We start from the raw sequence: 17,360 nt of genomic DNA on the forward strand, positions 1-17,360 counted from the left end.
ATCGCTGTTTAGCGTCTGTTTGTTTAATTCAGAAGCCTCACACTAATTCTCTGTGTAATTGCCTCTGGTCGTGTAAGCACCTCTTCCCGGTGTGTATGAATGCGTTAATGTATGGTAACATGGGCCGTCCATCCCCTTCCCCTCCTGTCACCAATTAGCCTGAAGATTTTTATCAATTTAAACAACGCAATTAATGCAGCGTTGGTGAACCATGACATTGGTGAACTCAACTCCACCCAGCAGGGGTCCTTCCTACCCCTCCTACAGACCTCTATTCATTCACTCATTCATCTGGTTCACCCTCTCTGTCCCCTGACTGTTCCCCCCCCCCCCGGTCTCTCCTGCAGTGGCGCACTGTGCCTCGTCGCGACAGATCATCTCTCACTGGAAGAACTGCACGCGGCACGACTGTCCGGTCTGCCTGCCGCTGAAGAACGCCGGAGACAAGAGGAACCAGCAGTGTGAGTGCTCCTTGTGTGTGGGACGGTGTGTGTGTGCGTGCGTGTGTGGGTGTGTGCGTGTGTGTGTACTTGCGTTAATGCAATAAAGCTTACACTGGTACATTTACTCAGCTTAAAATATAGAATTCTGTCCAACTTGGCACGCCTTTGAGGATGGATAACCTATAGATTATTTAACCCATCTCTCCTCCCCCCTCCCTCTCCTGCTCAGCCCTCCTCAGCAGTGCGGGGGTGGGCCTGGTCAACTCGCTGGGCCCCACGGTGCCAGGGGGCCCCCCCAACGCGGCCAGCATCAATCCCTCCAGCCAGATCGACCCCAGCTCCATCGAGCGGGCCTACGCCGCGCTGGGACTCACCTACCAGGGGAACCAGCTGCCCCCGCAGGGCCCCCAGGGGCCCGGCATGCCCGGCCAGGCCATGGGGGGCCAGCCCGGCATGAGGGCCCTCAACTCAATGGGTGAGGGGCTGCTGCGTCGCTCTCTGACCGCTCAGTTAGACCGTCGTCTGGTTGGGCCGTCTGGCAGTCCACTGGAGACCAGTGGGGGGCGACGGCAGACTGGATGATAAACCAGTCTGCCGTCTCCCCTCACTGGAGACCAGTGGGGGGCGACGGCAGACTGGATGATAAACCAGTCTGCCGTCTCCCCTCACTGGAGACCAGTGGGGGGCGACGGCAGACTGGATGATAAACCAGTCTGCCGTCTCCCCTCACTGGAGACCAGTGGGGGTCTGGGAGAGGGCAGACTGGATGATAAACCAGGGCTCTATGTCCACAAAGGAGAGATGAAGGGGTTAAACTATATCCCTGTCCCCCCCGTTGACAAAGAAGGAATCACCCAACAAGGAACTGGGATTGGAGCCCGTCTCCTAACGTCCTCTCTCCTCGCTCCTCTCTCCTCTCCTCTCAGGAGGGAACCCCATGGGTGTGAATGGCGGAGGCGGGCTGTCGTCCAATCAGCAGTCGAGCCTGCTGCCCGACGCCATGCTCCACAACAACCTGAACGCACAGAGGTAAGCCCTCACCCGGACGCCAGACACCTGCTCTACCTCTGACCTCTGACCTGGGGAGAAGCTCGGCTGGACCCGGTGTGTGTGGTCCTGACCCCCCCTCACCTCTCCCCCCCCTCTCCCCTCAGCCTGATGAACGACTCCATGGCCAGCATGGGCTCCATGCCCACGGCCACGCCCCCCTCCGCGCCCGGCATGAGGAAGTCGTGGCACGAGGACATCACCCAGGACCTCAGGAACCACCTGGTGCACAAGCTGTGAGTCCGTCCGTCCGTCCGTCCGTCCGTCTGTGTGTGTGTGTCCTGATGACTGACCCCTGAGTGTGGTTGTGCGTTGACCCCTGACCCCTGGTGTTGACCCCTGACCCCTGGTGATGTGCGCTGCAGGGTGCAGGCCATCTTCCCCACCCCGGACCCGGCCGCGCTGAAGGACCGGCGGATGGAGAACCTGGTGGCCTACGCCCGCAAGGTGGAGGGGGACATGTACGAGTCAGCCAACAGCCGGGTAGGACACGCACACACACACACACACACACACACACACACACACACACACACACACACACACACACACACACACACACACACACACACACACACACACACACACACACACACACACACACACACACACACACGCACGCGCGCACACCTACACACAGGGAGGGACTAGAGCCCTAGGGGAGGGACTAGGGCCCTAGGGGAGGGACTAGGGCCATAGGGGAGGGACTAGAGCCCTAGGGGAGGGACTAGGGCCCTAGGGGAGGGACTAGGGCCATAGGGGAGGGACTAGGGCCCTAGGGGAGGGACTAGGGCCATAGGGGAAGGACTAGGGCCCTGGGGGAGGGACTAGGGCCCTGGGGGAGGGACTAGGGCCATAGGGGAGGGACTAGAGCCCTAGGGGAGGGACTAGAGCCCTAGCGGAGGGACTAGGGCCATAGGGGAGGGACTAGAGTCATAGGGGAGGGACTAGTCATAGGGGAGGGACTAGAGTCATAGTGGCCGTAGCGTTCTGACCCGGTGGTGGTCCTCTCTCTAACCCTAACCCTCTCTCGGAAGGCGGAGTACTACCACCTGCTGGCGGAGAAGATCTACAAGATCCAGAAGGAGCTGGAGGAGAAGAGGAGGACCCGCCTCCAGAAGCAGGGCATGATGCCCTCCCAGGCCGGCATGCCCCCCTCAGGCCTGCCGCAGGGCGGACCTCCAGGCATGGGCGGACCCCCAGGAATGGGCGGACCCCCAGGAATGGGCGGACCCCCAGGAATGGGCGGCCCCCCAGGAATGGGCCAGCCGCCCATGGGCCCCGGCCAGCCGCCCAGTGAGTCGCCTGCTAGTCTTTTGTTTGTGGCGACTGGGAGCGTCTCTGGACCCAGACGCCCTCTGCTCATTGGTTTAACTTCAGCTCCCGTTTGTCCATCGGGGTGCTGAGCAGAGCCTTCCATCCAGAGAGCCTTACGAGGCGGATCGCAGTTAAAGAAGGCGATCAAATTGGAAGAACCCAAAGTTATAGTGCTGCACAAGCTAGGAAAAGTGAAAAGAAGATGGTGTATCTTGCTGACCACCCCTTCAAGGACTTTGATTGACGTGTCCTTCTGTCCCGTCAGACGGTCCCCATGCCGACCCCTCCATGGTGCGACCCCCCGGGCCCGGCCAGATGGTCAGCAGAATGCAGAACCCAGCAGGTACCGGTCCACTCACTGACTCACTCACTGACTCACTCACTCACTGACTCACTCACTCACTCACTCACTCACTCACTACCCCACTCACTCACTACCTCACTCACTGACTCACTCACTGACTCACTCACTGACTCACTCACTCACTCACTCACTCACTCACTCACTACCCCACTCACTCACTACCTCACTCACTGACTCACTCACTCACTCACTCACTACCCCACTCACTCACTCACTCACTGACTCACTCACTCACTGACTCACTGACTCACTCACTGACTCACTCACTCACTCACTCACTCACTGACTGACTCACTCACTCACTCACTCACTCACTGACTCACTCACTCACTGACTCACTCACTACCCCACTCACTGACTCACTCACTACCCTACTCACTCACTCACTCACTGACTCACTCACTCACTCACTACCTCACTCACTGACTCACTCACTCACTCACTACCCCACTCACTCACTGACTCACTCACTGACTCACTCACTGACTCACTCACTACCCCACTCACTGACTCACTCACTACCCCACTCACTGACTCACTCACTACCCCACTCACTGACTCACTCACTACCCCACTCACTGACTCACTCACTGACTCAGTCACTCACTCACTCACTACCTCACTCACTGACTCACTCACTCACTCACTACCTCACTCACTGACTCACTCACTCACTCACTACCCCACTCACTCACTGACTCACTCACTGACTCACTCACTGACTCACTCACTACCCCACTCACTGACTCACTCACTACCCCACTCACTGACTCACTCACTACCCCACTCACTGACTCACTCACTACCCCACTCACTGACTCACTCACTGACTCAGTCACTCACTCACTCACTACCTCACTCACTGACTCACTCACTCACTCACTACCCCACTCACTCACTGACTCACTCACTGACTCACTCACTGACTCACTCACTCACTCACTCACTGACTCACTCACTACCCCACTCACTCACTGACTCACTCACTCACTCACTACCTCACTCACTGACTCACTCACTGACTCACTCACTCACTACCCCACTGACTCACTCACTGACTCACTCACTGACTCACTCACTGACTCACTCACTCACTCACTGACTCACTCACTACCCCACTCACTGACTCACTCACTACCCCACTCACTGACTCACTCACTACCCCACTCACTGACTCACTCACTGACTACTGACTCACTCACTACCCCACTCACTCACTGACTCACTCACTGACTCACTCACTGACTCACTCACTCACTCACTACCCCACTCACTACCCCACTCACTCACTCACTGACTCACTCACTGACTCACTCACTACCCCACTCACTGACTCACTCACTCACTCACTACCTCACTCACTGACTCACTCACTAATTACTCACTGACTCACTCACTGACTCACTCACTCACTCACTGACTCACTCACTCACTGACTCACTCACTACCCCACTCACTGACTCACTCACTACCCCACTCACTACCTCACTCACTGACTACTGACTCACTCACTACCCCACTCACTCACTGACTCACTCACTGACTCACTCACTGACTCACTCACTGACTCACTCACTCACTCACTCACTACCCCACTCACTCACTCACTACCTCACTCACTGACTCACTCACTCACTACCCCACTCACTACCCCACTCACTCACTCACTGACTCACTCACTGACTCACTCACTCACTCACTCACTCACTCACTGACTCACTCACTACCCCACTCACTACCCCACTCACTGACTCACTCACTCACTCACTACCTCACTCACTGACTCACTGACTCACTCACTCACTACCCCACTCACTCACTGACTCACTCACTACCCCACTCACTGACTCACTCACTACCTCACCACCTCACTCACTCACTGACTCACTCACTCACATTATTTTCCTTTATTTGTTTTATTTATTTCACATGTATTGATAATGTTGCCTTTGTCTCTTCAGGGATGAACCAGTTCGGCCAGATGGGAATGCAGTCCATGGGTCAGAGGTCGCCCCTTCCGTCCGGACCAGCCATGAACCAGGTGAGCCCCCCCCCCCCCGCTGAGTGGTCCGCTGCGCTCTGCGTTCTGCCGCGGCGGGCGTGGTCTGATGCTGTGGTAGGCGTGGTCTGATGCTGTGGTGGGCGTGGTCTGATGCTGTGGTAGGCGTGGTCTGATGCCCCCTCTTCTGTCTCCAGATGGGCATGGGCCCCAGCAGGATGGGGCAGCCCAGCGCGGCCCAGCTCCAGAACCAGTACCACCCCCCGGGGCAGTTCCCCGGGTCCATGAACCAGACGGGGGCGCAGGGCGGCATGGCGCAGGTGAGCCCCCCGTCCTCAGCGCGTAGCCCCCCAGGGAGTCTCCTGTGGTGGACCCCCCAGGGAGGCTCTTCGGGTGGTCCACTCGAGGAGCCTTCTACCTGCTCACCGTCCTCCCTCCTCCCTCCTCCTCCTCCTCCCTCCTCACTCCTCCTCCTCTCTCTCCTCCTCCTCCTCCCTCCCCCCCTCCTCTCTCCTCCCTCCCTCCTCCTCCTCCCCTCTCCTCCCTCCCTTCCTCCCCCCCCTCTCTCCCCTCTCCTCCCTCCTCTCTCCTCCCTCCTCTCTCTCCTCCTCCTCCTCCCTCTCCTCCCTCCTCCCTCCCCTCCCCCCTCCCCTCCCCCCCTCTCCCCTCTCCCCTCTCCTCCTCCTCCTCCTCCTCCTCCTCCTCCTCCTCCTCCTCCTCCTCTGTCCTCCCTCCTCCTCCTCTGTCCTCCCTCCTCCTCCTCCTCACTCCTCCCTCCCTTCCTCTCCTCACTCCTCCCTCCCTTCCTCTCCTCACTCCTCCCTCCCTCCCCTCTCCTCCTCCTCCTCCTCCTCCTCTTCCTCCTCCTCCTCCCCTCTCCTCCCTCCTCCCTCCCTCCTCATTCTTCCCCTCCCCTTACCGTCTCTCTGGGTGTTCTCCAGGCCCAGATGTCCACCCCGGCCCCCCTCCCGGGCGGGAGCCCCCTCTCTCAGTCGGCCTCCAACGCAGCGGCCCCCGGGGGCCCGGGCAGCGTTGGGCCCCTGCCCCCGGCCCCTGGCGCCCACCCCCACTGCCCCCCCATGCGGACCAGCTCCCCCTCGCCGGCACGCAGCCTGACGCCCCAGCCGCACCAGACCCCCCCCACGCTGCCGGGCTCGCAGACCCCCCAGCCACACACGCCCAGCGCGGCGCAGCTCCCCCCCTCACAACAACAACAACAACAACAACAACAACAACAACAACAGCTCCACCAACAGCAGATGCAGCAGCAACATCAACAGCAGCAGCAGATGCAACATCAACAACAACAGAATCAACAACAACAACAACAGCACCAACTTCAACAACAGCACCAACATCAACAACAGCAGCTTCAACAACAACAACAGCTCCATCAACAACAGCAAATGCAGCAACATCAACAACAGATGCAGCAGCAGCAACAACAAAATCAACAACAGAATCAACAACAACAACAACAACAACAGCAGCAGCAGCAACAACAAATGCAGCAGCAGCAGAATCAACAACAGCAACAACAACAGCAGCATCAACAACAACAGAATCAACAGAATCATCAACAGCAACAGAACCAACAGAACCAACAACAACCGACCCAACCACAGCCCCTGGCTCCGCAGCAGAACCACCACCAGCAGCAGGCGGGGGCCCCGGGGGGGGGCTCTGAGAAGGCCAATCAGCTGCAGCCTCCCCAGGGGCCAGGGAGCGCCTCGTCCAAGTCGGGCCAAGCCCCGCCCCCGGCCAACCAGAACGCCCACATGACGCCGCCCCAACCGCCACGCAGCCCGGTGAGTGACGGGCGCCCTCCACCCATCAGTAGACCAGCAGGTCCTCCACCCATCAGTAGACCAGCAGGTCCTCCACCTACCAGTAGACCAGCAGGTCCTCCACCTACCAGTAGACCAGCAGGTCCTCCACCCATCAGTAGACCAGCAGGTCCTCCACCCATCAGTAGATCAGCAGGTCCTCCACCCATCAGTAGATCAGCAGGTCCTCCAACCATCAGTAGACCAGCAGGTCCTCCAACCATCAGTAGACCAGCAGGTCCTCCAACCATCAGTAGATCAGCAGGTCCTCCACCCATCAGTAGACCAGCAGGTCCTCCAACCATCAGTAGATCAGCAGGTCCTCCAACCATCAGTAGATCAGCAGGTCCTCCACCCATCAGTAGACCAGCAGGTCCTCCACCCATCAGTAGATCAGCAGGTTCTACCCACCAGTAGATCAGCAGGTCCTCCAACCATCAGTAGATCAGCAGGTCCTCCAACCATCAGTAGACCAGCAGGTCCTCCAACCATCAGTAGATCAGCAGGTCCTCCACCCATCAGTAGACCAGCAGGTCCTCCAACCATCAGTAGATCAGCAGGTCCTCCAACCATCAGTAGATCAGCAGGTCCTCCACCCATCAGTAGACCAGCAGGTCCTCCACCCATCAGTAGATCAGCAGGTTCTACCCACCAGTAGATCAGCAGGTTCTCCACCCACCAGTAGATCAGCAGGTCCTCCACCCATCAGTAGATCAGCAGGTCCTCCACCCACCAGTAGACCAGCAGGTCCTCCACCCATCAGTAGATCAGCAGGTCCTCCACCCACCAGTAGACCAGCAGGTCCTCCACTGAAGGACGCTGGTTAGATTCCTCCTCTTGGCTCAGTGCCGGGTGTCCTTTAGCAAGGCACCTGACAGGGGGCGCTCCCCTGAGGCCGCCGTCGGGGGATGAAGGGGTGAACGCCGGGTGTGTATGAACAGGTGAACGGGGGCTGTAGATTCATCCTCTATGTGCCCCCCCCCCCCCCCAGCTGTCCCAGAAGTCGTCCCTGATGGCGGACGGCCCCGCCTCCACGCCGCCATCGGTGAGCAGCGGCGCCGACCCCGCCTCCCAGGCGGCGGCGGCCGACAGCGTGGCCTCTGGCGCCGCCGACGTCAAAATGGAGGTAAAGAAGCAGGAGGACGAGGAGGAGGAGGAGGAGGAGGAGGCGGACCCGGCGGGAGACGGCGACGCCTCGGGGAAGAAGGGCAAAGGTCAGGCGGACGTCAAGGAGGAGGAGAACCCCGAGGTAAGACCTCCCCCCCGCCCTTAGCCCCGTAGCGGGCGCCCTGATGGTTAGCCGTAGCCGCGGGCGCCCTGATGGTTAGCCGTAGCCGCGGGCGTCCTAAAGGTTAGCCGTAGCCGCGGCCGTCCTGATGGTTAGCCGTAGCAGCGGGCGTCCTGATGGTTAGCCGCCGGCGTCCTGATGGTTAGCCGCCGGCGTCCTGATGGTTAGCCGCGGGCGTCCTGATGGTTAGCCGCGGGCGTCCTGATGGTTAGCCGCCGGCGTCCTGATGGTTAGCCGCGGGCGTCCTGATGGTTAGCCGCGGGCGTCCTGATGGTTAGCCGCAAGCTTCCTGATGGTTAGCCGTTTGTGTCTTGATGGTTAGCCTCAAGCGTCCTGATGGTTAGCCGTAGCCGCGGGCATCCTGATGGTTAGCCGCGTAGCGTAGGACTCTCTCCGGGTCGCGGTAACACCAGAGTCACTCACGGCGCTGCCCCCCTCCCCCCCAGAACAAGAAGGAGAAGACGTCGGGGGACGGCTGCAAGGCCGAGCCCATGGACACGTCATCGTCCACGGCAACCGCTGCCGCCGCCCCCTCGGCGACCGCCACCAACGGCGAGGACAAGAAGCCGGAGGTGAAGAAGGAGCCGAAGGAGGTGGAGGAGGAGGGCGAGGCCGGCTCCCCCGCCAGCGCGGAGAGCAAAAGAAAAGGTGAGTCCAGAGGAACGCTCTTAGAACCGGGGTTCTGTGTGTCGTCACAGAGGAACGCTCTTAGAACCGGGGTTCTGTGTGTCGTCACAGAGGAACGCTCTTAGAACCGGAGGTTCTGTGTGTCGTCACAGAGGAACGCTCTTAGAACCGGAGGTCAGACCCTCTTCAGAGAGGGGTTCAGTCCCCCTTCAGAGAGGGGTTCAGTCCCCCTTCGGAGAGGGGTTTAGTCCCCCTTCGGAGAGGGGTTCAGTCCCTCTTCGGAGAGGGGTTCAGGCCCCCTTCGGAGAGGGGTTCAGGCCCCCTTCGGAGAGGGGTTCAGGCCCCCTTCGGAGAGGGGTTCAGGCCCCCTTCGGAGAGGGGTTCAGTCCCCCTTCGGAGAGGGGTTCAGTCCCCCTTCGGAGAGGGGTTCAGGCCCCCTTCAGAGGGGTTTGATTTAGTGCAGGTGGAGGCTGCATTATGACCTCCTTCCAGGGAGCCCTAATCCATACCTTGAGGAACGCCACAAGGGCTCTAATGATCAGCCTCCTCATCAACGTCTCCTAACCAAGTCTTTCCCTCTTTCTCTTATTTATCTCTTGCTCTCCCTCTCCCTCCCTCTCCCTGCCTGTCTCCCCCTCCCCCCCTCCCCATCTCTCTCCCTCTCTCTCCCCCTCTCTCTCCCCTCCCCCTCCCCATTTCTCTCCCCTCCCCCTCCCAATCTCTCTCCCTCTCTCTCCCCTCCCCCTCTCCCCCTCCCTGCCTGTCTCCCCCTCCAGTCTTTAAGCCCGAGGAGCTGCGTCAGGCCCTGATGCCCACCCTGGAGGCGTTGTACCGGCAGGACCCAGAGTCCTTGCCGTTCCGCCAGCCGGTGGACCCCCAGTTACTGGGAATACCCGTACGTATTCGAACTAGTAACAAAACTAACCTGGTAAGGGACTGCTCTGGCTGACATTCTTTTTGCTTCCGCTCCGCCTAGATTAAAACATTAAAACATTTTAATTTATTCATCATGTCTGTGCTGTTGTTTCCTGTTTTTAATTTGCGCTTTTCGCTCATAGATGTCACTGCTCTGTCTGTTCTCCGCTCACCTCGTTGTTGTCTCACCTTTGCACTCACCATGTGTATAAGAGGATGAAAGGAGGGAGGTGGTTGTTAACATTTCATTCATTCCACAGGTTATTCAGTCGTACGTACGGTTAGCTCACGGCAGCATCGTCTGACTCACACGGGGAAATGCAAGGCCTCAGATAACGGAACGGCTCCATGATCAGAGCTAGAGACCCTGATTCCACCAACACTCCCTCACCACGAGGCTAGCCATGCTGACCAACAGTTGACCACCAGTTGTGTTTGGCGGTACTTTGCCTCATGGACATCGCTGATCCAAACGCGTTGCTGATTCAATCCCATTATTCTACGACAAACCAAATCAATCACACAAACTTCCCGGCACTACCACACTGTTGAGGGGCGGTCTGTATTGATCTCATCCAACACCAAAGACCAAACTCTCATGTCTCATTGCTTTGTCTTCCAGTCATCTGATCATCTGCATTTCTCCACCATAAGCTGACTTTATCACTAGAACTAGATTTGTGTTCGCCTTCCATCCTAGCTTCCTAGTTCAGTTCCTCACCAGTAGTTAGTCGTGTGTTGATGTTGGGGGGGGTTCTGTGTCGCGGTGAGCCAATGCCTTGCTAAACCTGGTGGAATGTAACTAGCTCTTGTATTAGTGTCGTTGGTTCCCAGAGGCGTATGGGAGCCTCCTGCATACGGACGCACAGCGGGAATGGCTCAGCATACGGCTCTATACTCACTCAGCGCGCAACGCTTTATTTTTAACTGCCCCACTTGATTCGATGGCCGTTGGCCCCCCTCCTCCCCCCTCGAGGACCCCGCTACGCAACGCGACGCGTACCCAGAACACCTGGACGGCGCGGTAGCGCTAGCAGCAAGCCTTGCGCCGTAGCGTGCCAGGTAGCGTGCTGGCTACTGGCTAGGTAGCGGGCTGGCTACTGGCTAGGTAGCGGGCTGACTACTGGCTAGGTAGCCTGCTAGCTACTGGCTAGGTAGCCTGCTAGCTACTGGCTAGGTAGTGGGCTACGTAGCCACGCGGCTTGTTTTGACTTGGAGCAACCTGCAGGAATGCCGCCCTGCAGGTTGGCGTGCCGGCGTGTTCTGCAACCCCGGGGAAGGAGAGCGGTTAGGCTGTGTGGAGAGAGGCGTCCGGAATCCTCGGTCTCCTCCGGTTTAAACCCCAACAGTAGACGTGGGTTTAAACCCCAACCGTAGACGTGGGTTTAAGCCCCAACCGTAGGCGTGGGTTTAAACCCCAACCGTAGGCGTGGGTTTAAACCCCAACCGTAGACGTGGGTTTAAGCCCCAACCGTAGGCGTGGGTTTAAACCCCAACCGTAGACGTGGGTTTAAACCCCAACCGTAGACGTGGGTTTAAACCCCAACCGTAGACGTGGGTTTAAACCCCAACAGTGGATGTGGGTTAAAAACCCAACAGTGGACGTGGGTTAAAAACCCCATCAGTAGACATGGGTTCAGCTTTTCGGGTAATGCGGCCGACGTTTCGTACAGACATTAAATCAGACTCTGTCATGGTTACAGTGATGACCAGAGGAGCAAACATGTTGTAGTTCTGGGTTTGGGATGTGGGTGAACCCTGACCCCAAGGGTCGCCTGACCCCTCCTCCCTCACTGCCCCTGGTGACCTTTCCTCAGAGGTCACCGTTGCTAGCTTTAGCTTTAGCAGCAGCGGCGTTAGCCAGCGTAGCGCTGTAGCTTGGCGGACGCTGTGATGCTAATCCGAGCGCCGCTGTGTCCCGGCTGCTTCCTGCCGCTCTGCCTTCCGCTCGCTCTCCTCCGCTTGGCCGCCCGCCAGCAGCAGACCCACGGGGACACAAACACGACCTAGTGTCGAGCTTTGCTGCTGAATAGCTGTAGTGGACCTGCTGAAGTAACATCAGCGTTGTTGATGTCCCAGCTGTACTTCTGGCTTGATGCTCTAAGGTCGTTGATGTCTGATTGGCCCAGCCCACCAGGGCCAGGTCCTATCCTGTGTGTTGTTGGTCCAGTCGTCTGCTAGCTGGTGTCTGAGTGGTGGGGAGGTCTGGGTGAGGGAGGGGGGAGGATCTCTCTCCCACCGACCGCCCCGGCCTTTCCACGACAAACGATGCCCCCCCCGACTGACATGTACCCCCCCCCCCCAAACGAAAACCCTTCTTCTGCAAAAAAAAACAACTCTTGGATCTCACCTCCCCCCCCTCCTCCTCCACTCTTCCTTCTGCTCCGTGTGTCCCGCTGCCCCCTTCACTTCTCTCCGGACTAGCAGGACTACTTTGACATCGTGAAGACCCCCATGGACCTGTCCACCATCAAGCGCAAGCTGGACACGGGCCAGTACCAGGAGCCCTGGCAGTACGTGGACGACGTGTGGCTGATGTTCAACAACGCCTGGCTGTACAACCGCAAGACGTCCCGCGTCTACAAGTACTGCTCCAAGCTGGCCGAGGTGTTCGAGGCCGAGATCAACCCCGTGATGCAGGGCCTGGGCTATTGCTGCGGCCGGAAGGTGGGTATGGGGGGGTGGGGCGACAGAGGTGAGGGGTCTGGGTGTGATCTCTAGGAATTGTTGTTATTGTCATTATTCGTATTGTCAGGGCATCGGTTTGGGCTGCCACTCACACACTCCCAACACACTCGGGTCATGTGTCGAGAGTGGTGTGTTTTTTAGTGTGTTCGCGTAGAAGTGACACCACTGACCTGTTCTTCGTCTCCCCTTGCTCCCCCCAGCTGGAGTTCTCTCCCCAGACACTGTGCTGCTACGGCAAACAGCTGTGTACCATCCAGCGGGACGCCGCCTACTTCAGCTACCAGAACAGGTAAGCAGCGCAGACAACCAACACACGCACACAGCCAGGAATACAGGCAGAAAGACACACACACAGGCAGAAACACACAAGCATACCACCAGGAATCAGGCAGAAAGACACACACACAGGCAGAAACACACAAGCATACAACTAGGAATACAGGCAGAAAGACACACATGCACACGCAGAAACACACAAATATACAACCAGGAAAACAGGCGGAAAGACCCCCCCCACCCCCCGGCCCGAGCCCCCGGTGCCATAACATTTTTATCTCTCGGCGGCCGTGACATCCTAGCCCTGTAGCCGCGTTCTGATTGGGCCTCAGATGGTTCCGTTGGATCGGTCTCCATCCTCCATTATTCATGCCCGATGAATTCCTCCACGCTCGGTTCATTCATACAGCGAGCTCTGCCCTCCTGCAGCCAGAGGCCTCTGGCTCCTCAACCACACACCCATTCTTCTATAAAAATAGAAAAAGTAAAGATTTATAGAGAGTGAAAAAGCTCCTTTCTGCGAGCAGAAGGTGGCCCGCTCTATGAATGAACCTCTGTAGCAGCGCCATCTATCTGTCTTGTTTCTATCACTTAATCCATGTTGGGAGCTCCCCCCCACAGCTCCTATTGGCTCCTCACGTTGCTGTATTGTTGTTTTTGTTGTTGTTGTTGTTGTGGACCACTGGACGTCTGACGCTAATCTTTGCTTTGCCTTGGCTCTCTGTCCCTGTTGGTTGTTTCACCTTCTGCTCCCCCCTCACTCTCCTCCTCTTCCTCTCTCTCCCTCCTCTACCTCTCTCTCCTCTTTCTCTCTCTCCCCTTACTCTTCCTCTCCCTCCTCTTCCTCTCTCTCCCTCCTCTACCTCTCCCTCCTCTACCTCTCCCTCCTCTTCCTCTCTCTACCTGTCCATGTCCTTACCTGTAACAATTAATTTCCACTCTTTTTTAATATTCGTTTTACCTCCCCTCCCCGTCTCCCCTTCTCTCCCTCCTTTTAACGCTTGTGATGTCTGCATTGGCCTGCTTGCTGTGACCAATCATCCACTCCGAAATTTACGTGCGAAATCAAAACCTCCCGCCCACACAAAAACGCTGCATCACGATTGGCTGCTTCCTCCCGACGACGGTCTACCTTGCCCCCTGCCTCCTCCCGTGTGCCCGCCCTGCCCTGATTGGCGGCTGCTTCGTCTCCATGCCCTCACTGTGATTGGCTGTGCTGTTGGCGAACGGTGTAGTTCACCAAAATTTGGGCTTATTGCTGACAGGTACCACTTCTGTGAGAAGTGTTTCAACGAGATCCAGGGCGAGAGCGTTTCCCTGGGAGACGACCCATCGCAGCCCCAGACGTGAGTACCCCCTCCTATCTCCTCCCCCACGACCACTAAACACCTCCTCTGTTGACGGACCTTAAAGCCGGTTCATCTAGCCTTTAGTTTGTTGTTCTTGAAGTAAATTGATGTCATTTAAATCAAACGTTTCTTTGGTCTTTTCATGTATTCCTTTGTGTTCTTTAATAATGCCTTTATTATGTCCTTTATCGGTAACATTTGTCCCCCTCATCACACAATAGTTTCTACCAGAGCGTTATTGGTTCCCCTCTCTCTAGATGTGTTTCTATTGGTTCCCATCTCTCTAGATGTGTTTCTATTAGTGTCTAGTATCTCTGCCTCAGAACCTCAGAACCTACTCCTACGGGGTGAGGGTCCAGGTATGGTTCCCTCCTCCTCACTCTCCTCCTCCTCCTCCCCACAGGTCCATCAACAAAGACCAGTTCCAGCGGAAGAAGAACGACACCCTGGACCCAGAACTGTATGTCTCCCTCCCCCTCGGTCCTCTTTCTAGATGATCTTCAGAACCCCATTAATTAATACATTCATTCATTAATGTATCATTTTACAAAGTTAGCATTGGAATACGTTTCGTTCTGTTAAATTGTATGTTCAGTTATCATCGGGCGATATTGCCTACCCACGTCCCATGAGCCAGGCTTCTGACTAGTGGTTAGCCGCCTGGGTATGTTCTCTGCGTTTGTCCTCAGGAAAAGTGTAATGCGTGATTTGGTCCAAGTTGCGTCCATCCGCGAGGTTCCTCTAACGTGTCTGATGTTCCCTCTGTCCCCTGCAGGCTGGTGGAATGCACCGACTGTGGTCGTAAAATGCACCAGATCTGCGTCCTGCATAACGACACCATATGGCCCACGGGGTGAGCTAGCCCTCACACACTCACACTCCGCACCTTGTATGCCCCGAGTCCGCTGGGATCCTCTCCTGCTTATTGTTGGCTCAGCATGGAGCCACGGCAGAGGAAACGACTCTCTGGAACGTCATTCAGAGCTCAAAGATATTATCACTGAAGTGACGTCATGACACGATAATAGTGCTTCTACAATTGGTCTTAGAATCCAGGGAAATCAATCATAAGATGATCCGACCGGGATGAGTCCGCCAAAGTGAGGGAAGAGGTCATTGAGACTGATTCACTCACAGTGGTGGCTAGTGATCACTAACTACTGTACTACCCAGGAGGGTAGGCGTCCAGGCTAACAGTTGGCACAGAACTCCTACTAGTTTAGTCCTGCTTCAGTCCTGTTATATATTGGACGTCAGCATACACTCATTAATACCAAAGTAGGGCTGGGCGATGAATCGAATTTCGATTTTAGCGTTGAACGATCACAAAACTAATGAGTTTTCGATTTTTTTTTAATTATTTTTTTTTTCTTAAATGTTTTATAGAAAGTGCAGAACAGCTGGATAAATATTTGTACATTATTTTAGATTTGAAATTTTTATTTTTGACCATTTTGTGTATTTTTTTAAGGCGAAATTTCAACGTTCTCAGTTATAAAGTGTTTTAGGGAGAGACATGCTGAATAAATACATCATGTTTTCAAACTCAAAAATAATCGTTTGAATAATCGTGATTTCAATATTAACCTAAATAATCGTGATTATGATTTTTTCCATAATCGAGCAACCCTATTCCAAAGTAATTGGTAATAACACCAATGAGAATTGAATTCACTCTGTTCATTACCCATCAGAAGTGACGATGGCCCAACAGAAGCTCTATTTCACACACACTCAAACATACTTTCTGTCTCCACAGCTTCACGTGCGACAGCTGCCTCAAGAAGGCCAACAAAACGCGGAAAGAGAACAAATATGCCGCCAAACGTAAGTGTTGAGCCTCCCTGCCTGCTTTCCTTAGGATAGTGGGCCCAGCAGCTTCCTGAGAGGTCGTTCTCAGCGTAGGATCTGACCCCCCCCCCCCCCCCCCCCCCCCCCCCAGAAACACCTCGAACCCCAAGGTTCCGTCAGCGGGAGGCCGGGGTCTGGCTGAAGATGTTAAACAAATGCCGAATGGAGATCTTTTTTTATGGTGATGGCTGCGTTTAGCCTCTTTGTAGTGGACAGTGTTTTCCCGGGAGCGTCAGAAGTGATTTACCACCCAGTTTGATCCTCTGCTGTCCGGTTGGGAGTCCTCTAGCCCAGAGCAGAACAGCTGGATCACATTGGATCAGATGGCGGTTTAATGATCCCCGCTGGGGTCACGGTAGCGTCCAGGAATCAGAACGCAGCCAAGAATGAGGAAGACTAAACAAAACGGGACAAAGGAGAGCAAGAGTCGATTTGAGGAATATGAAACCGATAAAATGTGATGGAGTTGAGTTTGGTTGAGCTAGGCTGGGAGTTTGTTTTCCAGTTACCAGTCTATAGTGTTTCACTGCAATTGTCTGATACAAGTTCCCAATAGTCCAGGCGGGTTTTTTCTTCTTAAGGTCTTAAATAGTGAAGCTGCGTCAGGAAGAACTTTGACACTTGGAGACCTAGAGCTGAAAATGCCTCTACCTCATTAGTGGGCACTGGCTTAATGATCAGCCTGCTCCAGCTGGGGTCCCCACAGTCCCCCAGTAATGTAGCATCAACCGTTTGTCGAAGGAGGTTCTCTTGAATTGACCTTATTTAGGCTAGCGCAGCCAAGCGTATTGATTGACAAAGAGATCGAGGGCATCGCACCAGAATGTACAAAAGATCGGAAAAGCAGCCAGGCAGTTAAACTCTGACAAATCCGATTTAGAGGGACCTCCACAACATGACTCAGGCTGGTCTTGAAGTTGACGATCCATCCACTAGGGACTTGTTTTCCCAAATTCCCCAAAGCGTTGCCTCAACCTCATTTCTTCCCCACACGTTCTTACCTCCATGAACCACCTGCTCATCTCCTCCATGCTCCCCTCCCATCCAACCTCCGTCTCCCTCTCTCTTGTGGTCCAGGACTCCCGCACACCAAGCTGGGCGTCTACCTGGAGACGCGGGTCAACGACTACCTCAAGAGGCAGAACCACCCGGAGTCGGGTGACATCACCATCCGGGTAGTGCACGTCTCGGACAAGGTGGTGGAGGTCAAGCCGGGCATGAAGTCCAGGTGAGGGGGCACTCTGATGCTGAACTGAACTGCATAGCAGTTAGTCTTAAAAGGCTTCAAATTCCGGCATTTTAAGATCTTACCTCTAGCCCCACAAAGGGCAAGGAACAACTCTTAATGATCAAGGGGGAAAACAGGAAGA

General features: G+C 55.9%; 1 protein-coding gene across 2 annotated transcripts in view; it reads left to right on the plus strand.

The window, feature by feature from the left end:
• Nucleotides 1–17,360, plus strand: part of ep300b (EP300 lysine acetyltransferase b) — a 33,574-nt gene that overhangs the window by 9,710 nt on the left and 6,504 nt on the right. Inside the window, exons 5-24 of one of the 2 annotated variants that reach the window (XM_079746849.1) lie at nt 348–461; nt 673–918; nt 1,370–1,472; nt 1,598–1,726; nt 1,856–1,973; nt 2,528–2,786; nt 3,073–3,150; nt 5,133–5,212; nt 5,368–5,490; nt 6,112–6,978; nt 7,988–8,245; nt 8,731–8,932; nt 9,688–9,806; nt 12,251–12,493; nt 12,715–12,803; nt 14,056–14,136; nt 14,543–14,599; nt 14,915–14,992; nt 15,899–15,966; nt 17,068–17,218. In XM_079746849.1, the coding sequence (XP_079602975.1) occupies nt 348–461; nt 673–918; nt 1,370–1,472; nt 1,598–1,726; nt 1,856–1,973; nt 2,528–2,786; nt 3,073–3,150; nt 5,133–5,212; nt 5,368–5,490; nt 6,112–6,978; nt 7,988–8,245; nt 8,731–8,932; nt 9,688–9,806; nt 12,251–12,493; nt 12,715–12,803; nt 14,056–14,136; nt 14,543–14,599; nt 14,915–14,992; nt 15,899–15,966; nt 17,068–17,218 (3,463 nt within the window). The remainder of the gene's footprint in view (nt 1–347; nt 462–672; nt 919–1,369; nt 1,473–1,597; nt 1,727–1,855; nt 1,974–2,527; nt 2,787–3,072; nt 3,151–5,132; nt 5,213–5,367; nt 5,491–6,111; nt 6,979–7,987; nt 8,246–8,730; nt 8,933–9,687; nt 9,807–12,250; nt 12,494–12,714; nt 12,804–14,055; nt 14,137–14,542; nt 14,600–14,914; nt 14,993–15,898; nt 15,967–17,067; nt 17,219–17,360) is intronic. The other variant, XM_079746850.1, reaches the window with a different exon arrangement.

The sequence above is a fragment of the Pollachius pollachius genome, assembly GCF_949987615.1.
Source record: "Pollachius pollachius genome assembly, chromosome: 11".
NCBI classification, from domain to species: domain Eukaryota; kingdom Metazoa; phylum Chordata; class Actinopteri; order Gadiformes; family Gadidae; genus Pollachius; species Pollachius pollachius.